This window comes from Myxocyprinus asiaticus, chromosome 30, assembly GCF_019703515.2.
Source record: "Myxocyprinus asiaticus isolate MX2 ecotype Aquarium Trade chromosome 30, UBuf_Myxa_2, whole genome shotgun sequence".
Classification (NCBI taxonomy): Eukaryota; Metazoa; Chordata; class Actinopteri; order Cypriniformes; family Catostomidae; genus Myxocyprinus; species Myxocyprinus asiaticus.
In genome coordinates, this window is record NC_059373.1 from 2698773 (window position 1) to 2722775 (window position 24003).

At 35.5% G+C, this 24003-nt stretch overlaps 2 protein-coding genes across 3 annotated transcripts in view; both read left to right on the plus strand.

Moving 5' to 3' along the window:
• The first annotated feature begins 1626 nt into the window (after positions 1–1626).
• Positions 1627–17807, plus strand: LOC127420666 (kelch-like protein 7). Its single transcript, XM_051663114.1, has 11 exons — positions 1627–1868; positions 3994–4096; positions 4206–4299; positions 4527–4651; positions 5837–6012; positions 6314–6488; positions 9555–9697; positions 10068–10308; positions 14402–14603; positions 15066–15163; positions 16703–17807. Exons 1-11 carry the CDS (start codon positions 1731–1733, stop codon positions 17014–17016), a joined length of 1809 nt encoding a protein of 602 aa, XP_051519074.1. The 5' UTR covers positions 1627–1730; the 3' UTR covers positions 17017–17807.
• An 841-nt stretch (positions 17808–18648) lies between these two features.
• The window catches only part of LOC127420660 (DENN domain-containing protein 3-like), a 44842-nt gene continuing 39487 nt past the window's right edge, over positions 18649–24003 (plus strand). For both annotated transcript variants that reach the window (XR_007893845.1, XM_051663083.1), the window contains exons 1-3: positions 18649–18843; positions 23356–23554; positions 23650–23929. Coding sequence is in view for 1 of the 2 variants with exons in the window: in XM_051663083.1 (XP_051519043.1) it covers positions 23471–23554; positions 23650–23929 (364 nt within the window). In the remaining variant the exon portion in view is untranslated. The remainder of the gene's footprint in view (positions 18844–23355; positions 23555–23649; positions 23930–24003) is intronic.

Sequence of the window (24003 nt, forward strand, 5' to 3'; positions counted from 1 at the left end):
TTGCGGATCGCTGCACGCATTTGTTGATTTTGAAACAAATCTAGCATCAAGACATGCACACTAATCTACAAATAAGTGGACTCCACTCATCGTCTACTCAAGCCAATCAGATAACGGCCACATTACTCGGACCAATCGTAGCACTTTCTATCTTCAACCAATCACGCTTCGTTTTACTATCAGGGCGGGGCCAGAGTCACAGCGCTCTCATGAGCATGGAATCAAGCACATACAGATAAACTCCAAGACCACAAACTTTTAAAGAAACGGACGCCATCGTGATTTAAAGTTCATATCATTTTCTCTCAGTTATAAACATGTGTAAGTGTCTTGTTAAATGTCGACAGATGAAAATTGCCCATTTGTAGAGTGTCCTAATCATTAGCTTTATAGCTAACCTGGCTGGCTGTATGAGTCTGCTATTTTCATTTTAACCAAGTTTCTTGACTGAAATGTGTCACCACAAATGAATGCTGGACAGAGTTGTGCTCGTGAGTTAAAAAATATATTTGTAAATAATTTTTTTATTTGCAAATCTATTTGTGAATTCACTTTATTTTTGTGAAACACCTAACAAATATTTGTCGATTTCATTCAATTTATTTGTGAACCAACTTTCGATTTGTGAATCTCTTTCCATTTGTATGTTAATATCCATCAATTCCATATCCATATAATCACCACTCAGACATCTGACAGCGGCTTGTTCAAATTAAAGCTTTCTGAAATGAAGCAGGGAAGAAGCGTTCTGGTTCCTTTGGTCGCCGTAACAAGCAGACCTCAGAGAGGTTGTGTTGTTAAGAGCCAATGCCAGGACAGTCTTCTCCACCTCATTAAACACAGAAAAGCGCCTGGCATGTCTTCTTTTGTGTAAAACTCTCCTTATGGAGTCAAAGGATAAATGTGCATGCTGTAGCCGTCTACACCCCAGGTATTAAACCTGAGAACTACTGGATTTTATCTTTCTATCTGCTGTAATTGGGCCTGACTGGACATGACAATTTCACCTTTAATGATCAAATCACTACACACATGCACACCAAGACAAGACACCCGTGCAAGAGGGAAGAAAGAGGAAAACATTATAAAAAGTTGCTGATTGCAAATACATACGAATAAATTATTAATTAAAAAGTGACTGTTTGTTCTTGCAGTGTTTGAATTTTGTTTATTACATTTTCAGGTGAGTGGATGCACTCTCATTAGAATAACTTGTTTCGACACTGACATCTAAGGAATCAAATAAATCACAGCTTCATGTATCTACATATATTATTATATTATATTATATTTTTACATGGTAGAAATGCATCTATTTTCTGTTTGACTTGTATTTGAACAAACCCTTTCAGCAGGCTTCTACAGTGAAATCCTAATTTAGCATTGCTTATTTCACATCATTCTGGTCACTAAAATCTGCCTTCATAGCCCCACAGAGCATCTCTTCATTAAATTAAAATTTCCCAAAAGCTATAGAAGTAAGTATACTTACAATAGATAAAGAATCGAAAGATTTATTCTTCTTCTGGAGATCATAAAAAACACAACATCTTTTTTTTTTTTTTTTTTTTTTAAAAGTGGGACTTTTATTTTGACACTCATTCAGTAGGCGGAAGTAGTGAATCCTGCTGTTTTGTTGCTCGGTTCACATCACTCGGATTTATCTCCAAAGCTACACAGATCAGCTCACTGTCTTAATTTAATAAACTCTCTCATCATATGCGTGATAAATGATGATCAGTATGGCCTCAACATCATGCGAGAAGACAGTAGGACCCAAAAAGAAAAACGAGAAGAAGATTGCATCTAAAGAGGAGTTCAGATTATTGTCCAATATCATGGGTGTTATGAATAACTTGAGGAAACAGGTAAATATCATCTGTCATATGCATCATATAACCTGTAAAGTCTGGCGTGTCCGTCACATAATCTGTATAGTTTGAGATATGTGGTGTATGCATCATAAAATCTGACATATGCATAATATATTCAGAGATATCTGGCATGTCTGACATATTTTAGATATGCATCATTTAAACGTAGATATTTGGGATCTGCATCATATAGTCTGATGTGTGCATTCTATAATCAAAGATATTTGAGATATGCATCGTATAATCTGATATATCTGACATATCCATCATTTAATCTGAGATGACTGGCATATCCATTGTAAAATAAGAGATATTTGTGACATGCATCATCTACATTTTATGTAATCTGATTTGACGGACATATGCATCATATAATCTGACATGTCTGGCTTGTGCATCATAAAATATGAGATCTTGAAAAGATGCATCATATAATCTGAGATATTTGAGATATGCATCATATAATCTGATATATCTGAATATGCATTATGTAATCTGGCATGTGCATAGTAAAATCAGAGATATTTGAGAGATGCATCATATAATCTGAGACGTGTATGTAATCTGAGATATGTATCATATAATCTGACATATGCATCATAACATCTGAATCGTCTAACATATACATCATATATATATCTAAAACATCTGACATATGCATTATACAATATGAGATATTTGAAATATTCATCACGTAATCTGACGTTTGCATCATATAATCTGACATATCTACCATATGCATCATGTAAACGTAAATATTTGAGACATAATCTGAAATATGCATTTTATATTCTGAGATGTGTGGTATATGCATCATGCAATCTGATTTGTCAGACATATGCATAATATAATCTGAGATATTTGAGATATGCATCATGTAATCTGAGATATTTGAGATATGCATCATGTAATTTGAGATATGCATCATGTAATCTGAGATATTTGAGATATGCATCATGTAATTTGAGATATGCATCATGTAATCTGAGATATTTGAGATATGCATCATGTAATCAGATATTTGAGATATGCATCATGTAATCTGAGATATTTGAGATATGCATCATGTAATCTAAGATATTCGAGATATGCATCATGTAATTTGAGATATGCATCATGTAATCTGAGATATTTGAGATATGCATCATGTAATCAGATATTTGAGATATGCATCATGTAATCTGAGATATTTGAGATATTCATCATGTAATCAGATATTTGAGATATGCATCATGTAATCTGAGATATTTGAGATATGCATCATGTAATCTGAGATATTTGAGATATGCATCATGTAATTTGAGATATGCATCATGTAATCTGAGATATTTGAGATATGCATCATGTAATTTGAGATATGCATCATGTAATCTGAGATATTTGAGATATGCATCATGTAATCAGATATTTGAGATATGCATCATGTAATCTGAGATATTTGAGATATGCATCATGTAATCTAAGATATTCGAGATATGCATCATGTAATTTGAGATATGCATCATGTAATCTGAGATATTTGAGATATGCATCATGTAATCAGATATTTGAGATATGCATCATGTAATCTGAGATATTTGAGATATTCATCATGTAATCTGAGATATTTGAGATATGCATCATGTAATCTGAGATATTTGAGATATGCATCATGTAATCTGAGATATTTGAGATATGCATCATGTAATCTAAGATATTTGAGATATGCATCATGTAATTTGAGATATGCATCATGTAATCTGAGATATTTGAGATATGCATCATGTAATCTGGCATATGCATTATATAATCTGAGACGTATATCATATCATGAGATATTAAAGATGTGCATAATATAATCGGACAAATTATTTATAAAATCTGACATATGCATCATAAAAGGTAAATTGTCTCACATATATACATCATATAATCTGAGATATTTGAGATATGCATTCGATAATCAGTGTCTGGCATGTACAGTACATCATAGGTTCTGATATATGACTGATGTATTATCACTTGAAATGATGCATATTCCAGGTGATGTCATATTAATTGTCTTGTGCATTTATTATCGAGTTTGTGATAGAAACCCATTTCACCTCCACACTGTGTGACCTTTGACCTGTGTTCACAGGGGATCCTCTGTGATGTCATACTGGTGGTGGAGGGGAAACACATCCTGGCGCATAGAGTGGTGCTGGCCGCCGCAAGCCACTTCTTCAATCTCATGTTCACATGTGAGAGGCAGTCTGTGATGCATTTAAACACGCATGCACGACATAAATACAATCACATATTATGCAGGAGACAGAAAGGAATGTAATGATAGTTTTGCATGTTCTGCAGCGAGCATGATGGAAGCCACGAATCATGAGGTCGAGCTCGGAGGAGCAGAACCTGAGATCATTGAACTACTGGTTGAGTTTGTCTACACGGCACGGTAAGACATGACGAAACAGAGAGAGTGCTACTCAATAAAAATGATTCATCGGACTTCTGTGGATGGGATTGTATTTGACTGACTGCTAGAATTTATACATGTACCTCAGACAGTTCAGTGTAGAGCTATGAATTAACTTCATTCACTCATTTCATTTATCAAGAGTTCATGTGTTTATATGGGAAGACGGATCTCTTAAACATGTATTTTTCTTTATGTTCTTGCAGGATCTCAGTGAACAGTAATAATGTTCAGTCTCTGCTGAACGCTGCTAATCAATATCAGATTGAACCTGTGAAGAAGATGTGTGTGGACTTCCTGAAAGAGCAGGTGGACGCGACCAACTGTCTGGGTGAGACACAAGAGAACTTATGCGATTTGTCCTGCAGTCGGCTTCTCAGTCTTTTGAATTGTCTTATGTAGGGCCTATAATAAATATATAATTATAATATATAATAAATTGCATTATTGTGGCAGATGAATAAAGCATTGATTAGACAATACAGAAAGTATCTTAAGAACTCAATATATTGTTCGCTTTATTCTTATATCATTGGACAAGCCTACAGTTTACAGCAATCTGTTTTGCATTGAGTTCATCAGTGTGTGCAGTTCTCACAAGATGCGTTCTTGCGTTCCATCTGTGCTGTTTTTAATTGACAATCAATGAATTGAAATTGCTCACTTGAATTGCTCATATGGTAGTAAAATCTGTACTTCATTACGGAATTTACGTATGCATCAGGGGGCGTGATTAATTTAGTTAATTTGTTTAACATGCTGTTTTTTATGTAATTAATTGCACTAAAAATACATCTGTGCAGCTGTGCATTTTTTCACTGAGCACTGTGCTGCACTCACTGATTGCACTATATAATTTAATTTCTGTATTCTTTTTCTGTTTTATTCATTTTTAATCTTTTTATTCTTATCTTTTGTTCTTAACTGGTTTTAAAATGTATTTTTCTATTTTATTTATTTGATTTAAAATGTATTTATTTTACATTTTATGTAAAGCACTTTGAATTGCAATTGTCGGCTTAATTGTCATGAAAATAATGTCACAATGCAATGCCAAAAGAATTCAGAAAGATCCTTAAAAAGGATTATTTTTGTTCCAACTATATATATATATATAAGGATCTTTTTGAATTTTTTTGCATTGCATTGTGACATTTTCATTTTCACTGTGATTATTTTTACAGAGATTTTATTTTTTAATTTATTGGTAACACATTTAATTATGATTCTCAGTAATACTGCAATGCAGTGATTTTATTTAATACTAACACGGTGTAAATATCATTAATATAATGTTTCACTCATTTACTGTTTAATTGGATAAAAGCCTTAGCCTTATCAGATTGATACAAATATATATTGATGCGATACAAAAAAAAGATGCTAATACTGTATAATATTGATCAATACCAGTATGGTCACCAATCTATTGTGCAGATTATTGAAGTACTGTATGTATCAGATATTCAGCATAAATCATTAGAGGAATGTTGTGATTGGTTGTTTTTATCGTAAGGCATCAGTGCATTGGCTGAATGTCTGAACTGTCCCGAGCTGAAGATCGCGGCGGATGATTTCATTCATCAGCACTTCACTGACGTTTATAAAATGGATGAGTTTCTACAGCTGGATGTTAAACAGGTGACGCACCTGCTGCAGCAAGACACACTGACCGTCAGAGCCGAAGACCAGGTGAGAAACAATAACCAGCTTAAACCAGTCTAAACTGGTCTTACATGGTCTCCCAGCCTGATCAGGCTGATCTGTTGGCTGGTTTTAAGGGGGTTTTGGATACGTTTTACCTGGTCACGCTGGGAGACCAGATTAAATCAGACATTTTTCAGCAGGAATAAATGATTACATGCTATTTACCTGGAACTCCAAGGTACTTCGAAGAATACCATGGTAAAACAAAAAAAACATGGTAATTCTATTTTTGTTAATGAAGCAGACAGGTTTGTTTAACAGTTGTGTGTGTGTGTTAATCATACAGATATATGACGCAGCTGTTCGGTGGCTCAAGTACGACGTGTTGAATCGGCAGCAGTACATTGTTGACATTCTGGGAAAAGTTCGATTCCCTCTCGTATCCAAAAACTTCCTCAGCAAGACGGTCCAGGCCGAACCGCTGATCCAGGATAATCCAGAGTGCCTGAAAATGGTCATCTGTGAGTTATTACTAACTGAACGCTCATTTGTGGCGTGAGAGTTGAGTCTTTTATTTTACAATTCAATTATTTTTTTAAGGAATATTCCAGATTCAGTACAAGTTAAGCTCAATCGACTGCATTTGTGGCATAATGTTGATTACCACAAAGATTCATTTTGACTCGTCCCTCCTTTTCTTTAAAAAAGCACAAATCTGGGGGCCTGAGTATCTCAGTGAGTATTGACGCTGACTATCACCCCTGGAGTCATGAGTTCGAATCCAGAGCATGCTGAGTGACTCCAGCCAGATTTCCTAAGTAATCAAATTAGCCCGGTTGCTAGGGAGGGTAGAGTCACATGGGGTAATCTCCTCGTGGTCGCGATTAGTGGTTCTCGCTCTCAATGGGGCGTGTGGTAAGTTGTGTGTGGATTGTGGAGAGTAGCATGAGCCTCCACATGCTGTGAGTCTCCGCGGTGTCATGCACAACGAGTCACGTGATAAGATGCGCGGATTGACGGTCTCAGAAGCGGAGGCAACTGAGACTTGTCCTCCGCCACCCGGATTGAGGTGAGTAACCGCACCACCACGAGGACCTACTAAGTAGTGGGAACTGGGAATTCCAAATTGGGAGAAAAGGGGATAAAATAATTTAAAAAAATCTGTGTTCCAGTGAGGCACTCACAATGGAAGTCAATGGGGGCCAATCCATAAACGTTAAAATACTCACTGTTTCAAAAGTATAGACACAAGACATAAACAATATGTGTGTAAACATGATTTTACTGTGATAAAATCACTTACTAACCGCATCTGTGTAAAGTTATAACCAATTGTACAACTTCGTTGCCGTGACGATGTCATCAAACCCTAAAATGACTGTAGAAATGATGATTTAAACAACTTTACAGCTCAAATAATACATGAGTTTAAACAGAAGAATTAATGTAAGTGCTTTTATAAAATTATAAGCTTCACACTTCTGGATTTAAATCCTCCAGAAATTGGCCCCATTGACTTCTATTGTAAGTGCCTCACTGTAACCTTGATATTTGCTTCTTTCTTTTTTTTTAGAAAAGGAGGGACGGGTCGAAATTAATTTGTGTGGTAATCAATATTATCCCATAAGTGCTGTCGATTGAGCTCGACTTGTATTGACTACCTGCACAACTGCTTCCGCATTATAAGTAGTGCGGCTCCGGTGTTTCCGGTTACAGCGTTCAGAGCGCCTATGTGCAGAGATTTATTCACTGAAGACAGATTATATCTTTTTTTAGGGCTGTCAGTTGATTAAATCAATTAATCATATTTTAGGCGCTAACGTGACGTCTTAGTTTTATAATTTGCCTCTCAATATATTATTTATTTTCCAAATATAATCAAACATATACAGTATAACCTGCAGCAGTCTATCTGTCTCATTAACATCCAGTTGAGATTCAGTGATAAATTCCACCATACAATGATTGCAAATGACTTTTCTTTGGATAAATTTCCCAGATGTATTTATTTCTAAATGCATTAGCTGTTATCTTACTCTGACCATCATTCAGAGCAGAATGAAGCAGTTGTATTATCAAATTAAATAAACTGTGCTAAAATATATATTTAACCACACTAAATATATATTATTTCAACTCATTATCTTTAGCAGCTCTTACTTATGCATTTGCATTTCAACATTTATCGATATACAGTACTTATCAGTGAAACGGTGACACAAAATAAAGATTACAACATACATTTAATAAAGACAGGGTGATGCATGCGTTCATCACGTCTCTCCTCACTCACACATGGGACATCAGTGACTGAAGCATGCCGTTGTTTAATTCAAAGAGCACCGCTGGTGCTGACACCCTTTGTCATGTGCGTTTCGAGCTGATCTGTGGTTAAATGTCTGCTTCAGACCGCTGAACACTCATTTGAAGTGGCTTTCGGGAACTAGGCAGCTACGGCGCATGTAAGCACATTTATTGGGAACTAGCGGGCCACACTGTTTCAAAGCGCAAGTGCGTCGTGAGGCTCAGTGCAAGTAGTCCACTGAACCCGGAATATTCCTTTAAATTTGAATTAATTAATTTTTTAATGTTTACTTTAAATGTTACTTTATTTTTGTTTAGTATTTAGATACATTTTTCCTATTTTTTATTTGTTTTATTTTAACTTTTTTTTACTTTTAAAATAGATAAAAATGTTATTATCTATTTATTATTTTAGCTATAAATTAAACTTTGAAATTTGTTAAATTTGAACATTTTAAAAGTGAACATTTTCTAGAAAAATTCATTGCAATTATCTTTTGGGTTGGGGGTTAGGGGCAAGGTGGAATACATTCTTAATAGATCCATTTATTTATTTTTTATTATGGTGTACTTCTTTTTTTCGGTAGTGAAAAATTTCGGGAGAGAAAAAAAACATTACAAAAAAGTATGAAAATATAATCTGAAAATGGACTGTTTTTTTTTTTTTTTACTAGAAATGTGGACCTAAGATATGGGACATATATATATATATATATATATATATATATATATATATATATATATATATATATATATATATATATATATATATATTTTATTATTTTTTTATTTATTTTGGGGTGGAAAAAACTGAATTTTAACCAATTCAGTAGAATGGTCCAGTTGAAGTAAGAAGTTTACATACACTTAGGTTGAAGTCATTAAAACTCATTTTTTAACCACTCCACAGATTTCATATTAGCAAACTATAGTTTTGGCAGCTCGTTTAGGACATCTACTTTGTGCATGACATGAGTCATTTTTCCAACAATTGCTTACAGACCGATTGTTTCACTTTTAATTGACTATATCACAATTCCAGTGGGTCAGAAGTATACATACACTAAGTTAACTGTGCCTTTAAGCAGCTTGGAAAATTCCAGAAAATGATGTCAAGCCTTTAGACAATTAGCCAATTAGTGGCCTTACTTAACACAACTTGAATTAACTTCAGTTAACTTTAGTTTCACAATTAAGTTCTTTAAATTGCTCTTATGTGGTGAGACAGTGTGTACAGTGAGTTACTCTGAGCTCATTATGTGTCTCTGTGTGTTTGTGGTCAGGTGGGATGCGATATCATTTATTGTCTCCAGAAGACCGCGAGGAGCTCGGTGAGAGCAGTCGACCGCGCCGCAAGAAACACGACTACCGCATCGCTCTGTTCGGAGGCTCACAACCGCAATCCTGCCGTTACTTTAACCCAAAGGTATGCGCTTTCCCGAGAATAATCACAATTATCCATAAAACTGTCTGCAAATCACAGATCTGTCGTGTCAATGAGACAGGAAGATGATACAGGATTTTCAGGTCATAGAAAGACTATCAGGGAATTTTAAAATGATGATTTCCAGACCTGGGAAAGTTACGGAAAATAATGCAAAGTCAATAAATGCTATAATGGTTATAAACATTTCTAGTTATGCACTGTTCTAAAATGTGATTGCAAACTATATAAAATGATTTTTTTTAATTATTAATTAGTAATCACAATGACTGGGAATGTCATGGAAAGGTATGGGAGCCAGTGCTAATTCTAGGCTTGTGATGTCGAGTTATTGTCGTGTGTTTTGTTTCAGGATTACAGTTGGACAGACATTCGCTGTCCGTTTGAGAAACGTCGTGACGCCACGTCTGTGTTCTGGGACAATGTTGTGTACATCCTGGGCGGCTCTCAGCTCTTCCCCATTAAACGCATGGACTGCTATAACGTGGTGAAGGACAGCTGGTACTCGAAACTCGGACCCCCAAACCCACGGGACAGTCTGGCGGCCTGTGCATCTAAAGGAAAGATCTACACCTCAGGAGGGTCAGAAGTGGGTGAGTTTGTGCAGGAAACAGATGTTCCACTGGAAAAAGAGAGCGGATGAGGTTGCTTTAAAATTTGAAATGACTCAAATGTTTGTGCTGAGTGAAACTTATTTCTATTGGTCAGACCCTTCAGTCACATGAGCAGAAACACATCTTTACTGACCCGTGCAGTGTTCACTGTCATTCATTACAAAGAAACTCTCTAATAAAAAACATCTAATAAATCAAAGTTTATTTCTTTGTTAGGATATTTATCATTTATCATATTTATCTTGGTAGACCACCTCTTTGAAGTGAGATTCATTTTATACACTTATTAAAAACATCAACAACAGAAAAGGAATTTGGGCTGTGTCAGGATGGAAGTAATTTAATCAAATTAAAAAGTATATTTAGTATAAATATTTAGGCTGTGCCAGGAGGGTCTTAATTTAAAAATAATAATAATAATAATAATAATAATAAAAGTATATTTATTGTAAATATTTAGGCTGTGTCAGGAGGGTCTTAATTTAAAAATAATAATAATAATAATAATAATAAAAGTCTATTTATTGTAAATATTTAGGCTGTGCCAGGAGGGTCTTAATTTAAAAATAATAATAATAATAATAATAATAATAATAAAAGTCTATTTATTGTAAATATTTAGGCTGTGCCAGGAGGGTCTTAATTTAAAAATAATAATAATAATAATAATAATAATAATAATAATAATAATAAAAGTATATTTATTGTAAATATTTAGGCTGTGCCAGGAGGGTCTTAATTTAAAAATAATAATAATAATAATAATAATAAAAGTATATTTATTGTAAATATTTAGGCTGTGTCAGGAGGGTTTTAATAATAATAATAAAAAAATAATAATAATAAAAGTCTATTTATTGTAAATATTTAGGCTGTGCCAGGAGGGTCTTAATTTAAAAATAATAATAATAATAATAATAATAATAATAAAAGTCTATTTATTGTAAATATTTAGGCTGTGCCAGGAGGGTCTTAATTTAAAAATAATAATAATAATAATAATAATAAAAGTATATTTATTGTAAATATTTAGGCTGTGCCAGGAGGGTCTTAATTTAAAAATAATAATAATAATAATAATAATAAAAGTATATTTATTGTAAATATTTAGGCTGTGTCAGGAGGGTTTTAATAATAATAATAATAATAATAATAATAAAAGTATATTTACTATAAATATTTAGGCTGTGCCAGGAGGGTCTTAATTTAAAAATAATAATAATAATAATAATAAAAGTATATTTATTGTAAATATTTAGGCTGTGTCAGGAGGGTTTTAATAATAATAATAAAAAAATAATAATAATAAAAGTCTATTTATTGTAAATATTTAGGCTGTGTTAGGAGGGTTTTAATTTAATAAAATAAAATAAAACAAAAAAGTATTTTTATTTGTAAATTTTTATGCTGTTTCAAGATGGTATAATAATAATAAAAAAAAGTATATTTATTATAAATATTTAGGCTGTGCCAGGAGGGTCTGAATTTACTACAATAAAATAAAATTAAGTTAAATAAAGTATATTTATTTGTAAATATTTAGGCTGTGCCAGGAGGGTCTTAATTTAATCAAATCAAATAAAAAGTATATTTATTATATATACAGGTGCATCTCAATAAATTAGAATGTCGTGGAAAAGTTCATTTATTTCAGTAATTCAACTCAAATTGTGAAACTCGTGTATTAAATAAATTCAATGCACACAGACTGAAGTAGTTTAAGTCTTTGGTTCTTTTAATTGTGACGATTTTGGCTCACATTTAACAAAAACCCACCAATTCACTATCTCAAAAAATTAGAATATGGTGACATGCCAATCAGCTAATCAACTCAAAACACCTGCAAAGTTTTCCTGAGCCTTCAAAATGGTCTCTCAGTTTGGTTCACTAGGCTACACAATCATGGGGAAGACTGCTGATCTGACAGTTGTCCAGAAGACAATCATTGACACCCTTCACAAGGAGGGTAAGCCACAAACATTCATTGCCAAAGAAGCTGGCTGTTCACAGAGTGCTGTATCCAAGCATGTTAACAGAAAGTTGAGTGGAAGGAAAAAGTTTGGAAGAAAAAGATGTACAACCAACCGAGAGAACCGCAGCCTTATGATTGTCAAGCAAAATCGATTCAAGAATTTGGGTGAACTTCACAAGGAATGGACTGAGGCTGGGGTCAAGGCATCAAGAGCCACCACACACAGACGTGTCAAGGAATTTGGCTACAGTTGTCGTATTCCTCTTGTTAAGCCACTCCTGAACCACAGACAACGTCAGAGGCGTCTTACCTGGGCTAAGGAGAAGAAGAACTGGACTGTTGCCCAGTGGACCAAAGTCCTCTTTTCAGATGAGAGCAAGTTTTGTATTTCATTTGGAAACCAAGGTCCTAGAGTCTGGAGGAAGGGTGGAGAAGCTCATAGCCCAAGTTGCTTGAAGTCCAGTGTTAAGTTTCCACAGTCTGTGATGATTTGGGGTGCAATGTCATCTGCTGGTGTTGGTCCATTGTGTTTTTTGAAAACCAAAGTCACTGCACCTGTTTACCAAGAAATTTTGGAGCACTTCATGCTTCCTTCTGCTGACCAGCTTTTTAAAGATGCTGATTTCATTTTCCAGCAGGATTTGGCACCTGCCCACACTGCCAAAAGCACCAAAAGTTGGTTAAATGACCATGGTGTTGGTGTGCTTGACTGGCCAGCAAACTCACCAGACCTGAACCCCATAGAGAATCTATGGGGTATTGTCAAGAGGAAAATGAGAAACAAGAGACCAAAAAATGCAGATGAGCTGAAGGCCACTGTCAAAGAAACCTGGGCTTCCATACCACCTCAGCAGTGCCACAAACTGATCACCTCCATGCCAAGCCGAATTGAGGCAGTAATTAAAGCAAAAGGAGCCCCTACCAAGTATTGAGTACATATACAGTAAATGAACATACTTTCCAGAAGGCCAACAATTCACTAAAAATGTTTTTTTTATTGGTCTTATGATGTATTCTAATTTTTTGAGATAGTGAATTGGTGGGTTTTTGTTAAATGTGAGCCAAAATTGTCACAATTAAAAGAACCAAAGACTTAAACTACTTCAGTCTGTGTGCATTGAATTTATTTAATACACGAGTTTCACAATTTGAGTTGAATTTCTGAAATAAATGAACTTTTCCACGACATTCTAATTTATTGAGATGCACCTGTATTTAGGCTGTCAGGATGGTAATTTTTTTGATCAAATAAAAAAGGAATATTTATTGTAAATATTTAGGCTGTGTCAGGAGGGTTTTAATTTAATAAAATAAAATAAAACAAAATAGTATTTTTATTTGTAAATTTTTATGCTGTTTCAAGATGGTATAATAATAATAATAAAAAAAGTATATTTATTATAAATATTTAGGCTGTGCCAGGAGGGTCTGAATTTACTACAATAAAATAAAATTAAGTTAAATAAAGTAAATTTAATGTAAATATTTAGGCTGTTTCAGGATGGTAATATTTTTGATCAAATAAAAAAGGAATATTTATTGTAAATATTAAGGCTTTGTCAATAAAAAGTATATTGTGAATCTTTCGGGGTGTGTCAGGATAATGTTATTTAGGGGTCTTGCTTTCTTGAGATAAATAAAAACTCAAGATGACTTGTTTTATCAACATGTCTTTTGTTGTATCATGATCACAAGTAAAGAATATCAAGAAAACAATACAAAACATGCAATATAATAATGCATGGCCTCTGTGGTATGTTTGGAAACATATTTTTGCGATTCCGTTTGGTGCCGTTAGGAACTTGAAATCTAAGCACCGTTTAAGGATGTAGTCTTTATTACATGAATTAATCAGCACTCACCCAGTCTGTTCCATACTGAAAAAACTGAATGGACATGTGCATGGACTCCAGTTTAAAACACTATCCAGTTATTTAGCTCTGATTCAAGAAATCTCTAGACTAGAATTTTTCCATGCATTCAAGAGGGCATATTGTCAAAATCACCTTATTTTTCCTTTCTCGATCATAACCATGATATAAAGCATAAACATTCATAAAGACCTTGTTCATTGAGTTATTGCACTCTCTGTGTTTGCAGGAAGCTCTGCTTTGAATCTGTTTGAGTGTTATGACACGCGTACAGAGACGTGGCAGACGAAACCCAACATGCTGATGCCGCGCTGCAGTCACGGTTCAGTAGAGACCAACGGGCTCATCTACGTCTGCGGAGGAAGTCTGGGAAACAACGTATCCGGTAGAGTCCTCAACGACTGCGAGGTGTACGACCCAAACACAGAAGAGTACGTCTCGTTTTACAAGACACAAAACAGCAATAGAGCCTTAGTAGTTAGCGTAAATTTCGGTCGCCTTAGCTTAGAAGAAAATAGAATTTAACAAATTATTTATGAATTATACAATGTTAATGCGAGAATTAAAGGAATAGTTCATTCAGAAATGAAAATTCTGTCAACATTTACTCAACCTCATGTTGTTCCAAAACCATATGACTTTTCTTTCTTCCATGAAACACAAAAGGAGGAGTTTAGCAGAATTTCCAAGCTGTTCTTTGCCATACAATGAAAGTAGATGGTGACTAGGGGCTGTCACGCTCCAAAGACTATGAAAGTATCATAAAAGTATTCCATATGAATTGTGCACTATATTCCAAGTCTTCTGAAGCCATAGGATAGCTTTGTGTGAGGAACAGACTGAAATTTGTGTCTCTCTAAGCACATCTGTGTATGTGTTGTGACTGTTTTCAGGTGGCGAGTTCTCTGTGGAATGAGAGAAGCACGTAAGAATCACGGTCTGGTGGTCGTAAACTCAAGAATATATGCCGTCGGTGGACAGAATACATTAGGTATAATTCCATTGACATCATACAGAAATCCATCAGAAAAAATCTGACAGTATTTGCATTAAAGCAGAAGGGTGTAATTTCTGTGCCACTAGCAGCAGCAAAAAAGAATTGCAAAAATAACCAGATAAAAGTTTGTCAATATATAAACTTTAATGTTGACTTGACAAAGCCTAGTCTAAAAGTTTAAACTTTTTTTAAAAGTTCTAAGTTTGCAAGACAAACAGCTAGTTAGACAGACAGACAGACAGACAGATAGACAGACAGACAGATGATAGATAGAAAGAAAAGAGTTTCAGACAGACAGATAGAAAGAAAGAAAGAAAGGAGTTACAGACAGACAGACAGATATATAGATCGATAGAAAGAAAGAAAGAAAGAAAGAAAGGAGTTACAGACAGACAGATATATAGATATATAGAAAGAAAGAAAAGAGTTACAGACAGACAGATATATAGATATATAGAAAGAAAGAAAAGAGTTACAGACAGACAGACAGACAGATATATAGATCGATAGATAGAAAGAAAGAAAAGAGTTTCAGACAGACAGATAGAAAGAAAAAAGTTACAGACAGACAGATATATAGATAGATAGAAAGAAAGAAAAGAGTTTCAGACAGACAGACAGATAGATAGATAGATAGGTAGATTGATGGAAAGAAAGAAAGAAAGAAAAGAGTTTCAGACAGACAGAAGCTAGATAGATAGAAAGAAAGAAAAGAGTTACAGATAGATAGAAAGAAAGAAAGAGTTACAGATAGACAGATAGATAGATAGATAGATAGAAAGAAAGAAGAGTTTCAGACATTGATTGATTGATAGAAAGAAAGAAAGAAAAGTTATAGATAGATAGATAGATAGATAGATAGAAAGAAAGAAAAGAGTTACAGATAGAAAGAAAGAAAAGAGTTACAGATAGAAAGAAAGAAAAAGAGTTACAGATAGATAAATAGATAGAAAGAAAGAAAAGAGTTACAGACAGACAGACAGATAGATAGATAGAAAGAAAGAAAAGTTTCAGACATAGATTGATTGATTGATAGAAAGAAAGAAAGAAAAAGTTACAGATAGATAGATAAATAGATAGAAAGAAAGAAAGAAAAGAGTTACAGAAAGAAAGAAAGAAAAGAGTTACAGATAGAAAGAAAGAAAAGAGTTACAGAAAGAAAGAAAGAAAGAAAGAAAGAAAGAAAAGAGTTGGCAGTATATAACTGCTTTGTCAAGTCAACCACTGGACTTTTAACCATTAACAAGCCCGAAATACACCGCGGACTCTTATTTTAATATGACAGAGACTTGTCTCCGTAACTGTGCTCTATATGTAAGTATTTACTAAATTAAACTTTTTATAGCATATACGTATATTCACCACATAGTGAGTTTTGTATGTTTCTTTTTCATCAGGTTTATTGATGAGGAATACAAAAACTATTGGCATTGATTTTTGCCGATAGTTCCAAAGAGCAAATTTCGGCGCCCATGAATCTGTAAAACCGATATATCGGTCTACCTCAAATCTCTAATTGTGTTTCCTGTCCAGGTGGGCTGGACTCGGTGGAATATTACGAGATCGGCAGTAACGAGTGGAAGATGGCGTCGCCGATGCCGTGGAGGGGTGTGACGGTGAAGTGCGCGGCTGTGGGCTCCGTGATCTACGTGCTAGCCGGGTTTCAGGGCGTCGGGCGTCTGGGTCACATCATGGAGTATTACACAGACACGGACAAATGGGTGGTGTCCAGTAAAGTCCGCGCGTTCCCCGTCACCAGCTGTCTGATCTGTTTGGTGGACACGTGCGGCGCAAACGAAGAGGACATGAGTTCTGCATCCTCCTTGTCTGCAGACGGACGAATGTAACGTTGCCACGGCAACCGTTACGGCTTGAAGACGGAACCGCTGGAACCCGACGGAAACGTTTCGCGTTGATAAACGTGACATGCCTTATTCATGAAACATGAGCAGAACACATTTGCGTAAATCGTTCATCAGTACATTCGTACGTAGAGTTTTTTTACATTTTTTATTCAATGGGACAATTTATGTCCAAATGGTCTTGCGTACAATTTACACAGAAATGTGTTGTGCTCATGTTTTATGAACAAAGTCTGTTTGGTTGTTAATGTGCCAAGAGGTTTGTTGCATTATAAACTTACTTGATTACGGTTTGTGTCTGTAAAGATGCAGATGTGACGAGTTAGCATTACTCGAATTAAACTGATCAGGTTGAAACGTTAGTTTGTTGAGGTTATAAACAACGTTATGCTGACACTTGTGTCACAGTATTTTGTTGTCTTTAAGACACATCTTATAAAACCCAGCGGACTGCTGTCAAGAGGACTAAATTCCCTGATCTTTCCTGGTCAATTTTTAGGAACATTTTCCTGCCTTATGCGTTTTTCTGTGAGTTTCCCCATTGGGCTTAAACAGTTGTATTTTTATGTTGGTTTTATGCTTTCAGGATATGTGTTTTGGTGTGTTTGTAGTGTGTAAACACATTGTCACTTTATTTTTTAAATAATTATAATTTTATCATCTTGATGTTGTGAAGCTACAAAAATACAGGCTATAATTATTATTATTATTTGTATTTTTTTTATTGAATTAATCTTTTTTTTTTTTTAACAATTCAGTAAAAATGGAAAAACCAAGCTGTGTTCAAGTATTGATTATTGAGAATACATATAAAGTGCCGTAATGAAAAAATAATCTGTTACAGAGTTTTCAATGCTTAATTAATTGTCTTCTAAAAGGTTTCTAAATTTAGTTATATTGCATGTGTAATAAGATAAGTGCATTATAGTGTCTATAAATTAAAGAAAAGTTCAAATATGCATGAATTCAGAATGTAATATCGTGGTATTTTATACTATGGTACTGTTTTACTGCTATATTCACAAACATTGGTACTTACATGGTACTGCAAGGATTTTGAAACACTATCATGGTCCAACAAATTCTGTAAAATATTGTTATTTATGTTCTATATTGTCATGGGAATACCATGGTACAATAAGGGTTAAAAGCTGGTCAGTGATGGACACTAAACCTTCACCTTCACTAAACTTTGGGTACTTTCACTTTTGAATCAAAAATATATTATTTGTCAATTACTTTCGATTGTTACTCATTCTTCCAGACTATTTATATTCAAATGTGCTTTTTAATGTTCGCGGGTCAATCTGGACAGAGTTTGATGTTTTTTGGGTGCGCTGGGATTCATCTCTGACTGCTTGGGTGTGAATATTAATCACATACCGTGACGTTTGCCTGCAAGGCCGACCTGATTGGCTGAAAAGGCTGTCGTTTGTATATGGGCGAATTCCCCAATCATACTATGGCAAAGGCGTGGCTTATTAATATTAATAAGGTCAGCTGACTGGACGCAGTGGAAGGTTTCCAAGCTACGTCAGCAGTGAATTATTAATATTCATGAGATAAGCCTTTCCATTAGTAGGATGCGTAATTTTGCCTCAGGTAGTGCTGGACAAGAGTCACTTCTGCTGACTGTTCTTGAGTAAAGAGAGAGTTTGACGGGTTTGAACGCATCTGCATCCCGCCTTCATGTGCTCGTTTTTTGGATGTGACTCACATTAACAGTATTATTGTACTTTTGATCATCTTTTAAACTCAGGATTGGTAATTTCCGTCACATTGTATCGTCTTGAGCCGCAGCGGATCTTAAAGGTTTGTTTAGAACGCTTTGCTGTTCGTTGCATGTCTGTTAACTGTTACATTGTATCTTTATACACAAGATCACGCCTGCGATGCAACAATGTAACTTTAGTGCAACGTTAAGAATATACTGGACAATAATGTTTACAGGCATGTGTGTAATCACTGTAACGGATGAATTTATGGATTTAATGCACTTCTGTCGCGCAATTGGTTGTTTCTTACTTTAGTTTCGGTTAAGAAATTGCATACATTATGGCTGTCAGCATATCCCGTAGAAAGTGAGAATATATGTGAAATAGTGCATGAAGTTTACATATACATACACTTAGGTTGAGTTCATTAAAACTCATTTTTTAACCACTCCACAAATTTCATATTAGCAAACTATAGTTTTGGCAAGTCGTTTAGGACATCTACTTTGTGCATGACATGAGTAATTTTTCCAACAATTGTTTACAGACAGATTGTTTCACTTTTAATTGACTATATCACAATTCCAGTGGGTCAGAAGTTTACATTCACTAAGTTAACTGTGCCTTTAAGCAGCTTGGAAAATTCCAGAAAATGATGTCAAGCCTTTAGGCAATTAGCCAATTAGCTTCTGATAGGAGGTGTTCTGAATTGGAGGTGTACCTGTGGTTGTATTTTAAGGCCTACCTTCAAACTCAGTGCCTATTTGCTCTTATAATGGGAAAATCAAAAGAAATCAGCCAAGACCTCAGAAAAAAAGATTGTGGACCTCCACAAGTCTGGTTCATCCTTGGGAGCAATTTCCAAATGCCTGAAAGTACCATGTTCATCTGTACGAACAATAGTACACAAGTATAAACACCATGGGACCACGCAGCCATCATACTGCTCAAGAAGGAGACACATTCTGTCTCCTAGAGATGAACATAGTTTGGTGCGAAAAGTACAAATCAATCCCTGAACAACAGTAAAGGACCTTGTGAAGATGCTGGAGGAAACAGGTAGACAAGTATCTATATCCACAGTAAAACGAGTCCTATATCGACATAACCTGAAATTCTGCTCAGCAAGGAAGAAGCTACTGCTCCAAAACTGCCATAAAAAAGCCAGACTACAGTTTGCAAGTGCACATGGGGACAAAGATCTTACTTTTTGGAGAAATGTCCTCTGGTCTGATGAAATAAAAGTGTAACTGTTTGGCCATAATGATCATCATTATGTTTGGAGGAAAAAGGGTGAGGCTTGCAAGCCTGGTGCACTTCACAAAATAGATGGCATCACGAGGAAGGAAAATTATGTGGATGTATTGAAGCAACATCTCAAGACATCAGCCAGGAAGTTAAAGTTTTGTTGCAAATGGGTCTCCCAAATGAACAATGATCCCAAGCATACCTCCAAAGTTGTGGCAAAATGGCTAAAGGACAACAAAATCAAGGTATTGGAGTGGCCATCACAAAGCCCTGACCTCAATCCGATAGAAAGTTTGTGGGCAGAACTGAAAAGGCATGTGTGAGCAAGGAGGCCTACAAACCTGACTCAGTTACACCAGTTCTGTCTGGAGGAATGGGACAAAATTCCAGCAACTTATTGTGAGAAGCTTGTGGAAGGATACCCAAAACATTTGACCCAAGTTAAATAATTTAAAGGCAATGCTACCAAATACTAACAAAGTGTATGTAAACTTCTGACCCACTGGGAATGTGATGAAAGAAATAAAAGCTGAAATAAATCATTCTCTCTACTATTATTCTGACATTTCACATTCTTAAAATAAAGTAGTGATCCTAACTGACCTAAGACAGGTAACGTTTTCTATGATTAAATGTCAGGAATTGTGAAAAACTGAGTTTAAATGTATTTGGCTAAGATGTATGTAAACTTCTGACTTCAACTGTAGCTCCACATCCCGAAAAAGCTGAGAACTGTGTTCATGAATTAGTTCATTGCTGTTCTATATGTATCAGTAAGTACATCAAGAGCATTTATTTGCAGAAAATGACAACTGGTCAAAATAACAAATGATGCAGTGTTTTCAGACCTCGAATAATGCAAAGAAAACAAGTTCATATTAATTTTTAAATAACACAATACTAATGTTTTAACTTAGGAAGAGTTCAGATATCAGTATTTGGTGGAATAACCCTGATTTTCAATCACAGCTTTCATGTGTCTTGGCATGCTCTCTACCATTCTCTCACATTGCTGTTGGGTGACTTATGCCACTCCTGGCACGAAAATTCAAGCAGCTCGGCTTTGTTTGATGGCTTGTGGCCATCCGTCTTCCTCTTGATCACATTCCAGAGGTTTTCAATGGGGTTCAGGTCTGGAGATTGGGCTGGCCATGACGGGGTCTTGATCTGGTGGTCCTCCATCCACACCTTGATTGACCTGGCTGTGTGGCATGGAGCATTGTCCTGCTGGAAAAACCAGTCCTCAGAGTTGGGGAGCATTGTCAGAGCAGAAGGAAGCAAGTTTTCTTCCAGGATAATCTTGTACGTGGCTTGATTCATGTGTCCTTCACAAAGACGAATCTGCCCGATTCCAGCTTTGCTGAAGCACCCCAGATCATCACTGATCCTCCATCTGGTCGTCTCATGGTTAGACGGGGACCTGGAGAGGCCTTAAATACACAGTGTCTCGCACCCACTGTGAAATTTGGTGGAGGATCGGTGATGAACCCGGAATTTTCTTACGTTAAATTTTTAGTTTAGTAAAGAAATTCATACTTGGGCAGAACTTATTTACTGTATGTCTACATAACTGTGTTCAAGCAATTAAGCATAAGCCTTTAAATCAAAAATTCTGTCAAATGTGTCCAGACCTTTAATGACTTTCTGTGCTGTTTTTCTATTTAGTTAGAAGAAATGTTTGCTGAGGCTCATAACATTATTTCAAAGAACACACACATCTTGGCTGGGAAGGTTTTTCTTAAAGGGATAGTTTACCCAAAAATGAAAATTCTCTCATAATTTACTCACCCTCGTGCCATCCCAGATGTGTATGACTTTTTCTTCTGCAGAACACAAATTATGATTTTTAGAATAAAATTTCAGCTATTTTGATTCATACAATTCAAGTGAATGGGTGCCAAAACTTTGAAGCTCCAAAAATCACGTAAATCAGCATAAAAGTAATCCAGTGGTTTAATCCATGTCTTCAGAAACAAAATTATATATGTGGGTTAGAAACAGATCAATATTTCAGTCCTTTTTTACTATAAGTTCTCTTCCCTGCTCAGTCAATCTCCACATTCACATACTACTACTTGTGTTTTTGGTGATTCACATTCTTCATGCATATCACCCCCTGCTGGGTAGGGAGAAGAATTTTTAGACTTAAATATTGACCTGTTTCTCACCCACACCTATCATATCACTTCTGAAGACATGGATTTAACACTGGAGTCATACGGATTAATATTTATGATGCCTTTATGTGCTTTTTGGAGCGTCAAAATTTTGGCACCCATTCACTTGCATTGTATGGACCTACATTGCTGAAATATCCTTCTAAAAATCATAATTTGTGTTCTGCAGAAGAAAGAAAGTAATACACATCTGGGATGGAATGAGGATGAGTAAAGGATGAGAATTTTCATTTTTGTGTGAACTATCACTTTAAAGTTGACATCAACCAACATTCTCACCCATTTACTTCTGTAATGTGACACATTTCAGAGTTAAACATAAAAAGTTGAAAAGTGTCTGTGTCAGGTGGTCGGAAAATAACAGGCTCTGTGATGTCATCCTAAAAGAAAAATTGTTTCAGATTTATTATATTATGATAAAAGAGTATGAATACAAACAGTAATGTGTAATAAGAAAGTAAATGGGGTCCATTTTGATTTCATTTTGACATTAAAGGTTGGATGATTTTTTTTTTTTTTTTTCACCTGAAGTTTTTAAGCTTTTTTTATGAATGATCAAACATCATTGTTCAATGTCATTTCACCCATTCACTGTGATGGGAGACTAGGAACCCAAATGTTCACTTCCAGTTTGTGGTGTGTCATTTTGCTTTACCCAGTGAAACATCAGCCAAGTGTTGACATCACATGTCTTATATACTGTAGTTACAGTTACATGGGTGACTAAGAATTCTATACCACACACAGTGCAAACTTACCTTTTAGTTTTCAAACAGTCCTTGTAGTATAAGATGCAAAGGGAAGGCTATTTCTTAGCAACAAGGTAGTAACAGCTATGTGGTTGCTAGGGCGTTCTAGGTGGTTGCTTACTGGCCCAAAAGAGTCTACTCCAAGTCTCTTTTATTTTCTGGTCTCTGAATATGACTCAGGTCTCTCCTTCAAAAGTAAGTCTATAGGATTTTTCACTCATTTTATCGTCCATTGGTCAAGAATCAGATTACTTATAAAAGTGATGGCACACCTTTCCTCAACAAGCTGCATGATTTAAGGAATGGCACGAGTTACATGCCAAATTTTATTACAAAAGCTTAAAGTTCAAATCCCTAACCTCCAAGTATGAGCCACAGTAATAGCGATGCTTTCTTTAACAAACACTACTAAAGTCTTTGTATGCTCTTTAACAGACTAACATGATGTGGATGAACCATAATATTATTCCAGAGCAATGGAGCTGAAGATTGAAGGCTTAATTCACAAAGAATCGTTTGTGGTGGCCAGATCTCATCCGAGTTGGTTCTGATGGCGGACAATGGCCCATCTGGTCTGTTGGAGGCATGTGTTGTTGTTGGAGTATCAAATGATTGTCTGAAAGAACTAAGCCTGGTGCGACATCTCCGATTGTTCATTTCAAACCCATTCATGACACGTTTCAGTGGCGAAATGCTAACTTTGTTCCTCTCGTTTCAACATGGCTACAGGATAGAGAGAAAGAACTCCCCCTAGTGGATGTGGAGGTGTTGCAGGTTCACGCACCACCGTTCGTTACAAAGGAGAGTTCCAGTAATGGTCTCGAACAGGCTTACGCTCCTGCCTTCAGTAGAGTCCAAAAGAGACGCTCTTTTAAGAAGAAAAGAGAACGAGCAACTTCGACCGCCGGTGATTCCGCAAAAACTAACAAATCAGCAGTTGCCTACTCTGACGACCTCAGCGTACCTCAAAACATCGACCTCATAGCTCTACCCCAGCTCTGTTTTCCAGGTAATAGTCTCTGGGCTTTTGCAAGTGCTTCAACTGTGCATTCTGTACCTATATTAACATAATGTCTGGTTTTT

Excerpts from the sequence above, each read along its gene's own strand:
- LOC127420666 (XM_051663114.1), top strand. The coding sequence starts at position 1,731 with ATGATGATCAGTATGGCCTCAACATCATGCGAGAAGACAGTAGGACCC. Across the intron at positions 6,489-9,554 it reads GTGCCTGAAAATGGTCATCT|GTGGGATGCGATATCATTTA; the intron begins GTGAGTTATTAC and ends GTTTGTGGTCAG. Across the intron at positions 15,164-16,702 it reads CGGTGGACAGAATACATTAG|GTGGGCTGGACTCGGTGGAA; the intron begins GTATAATTCCAT and ends TTTCCTGTCCAG.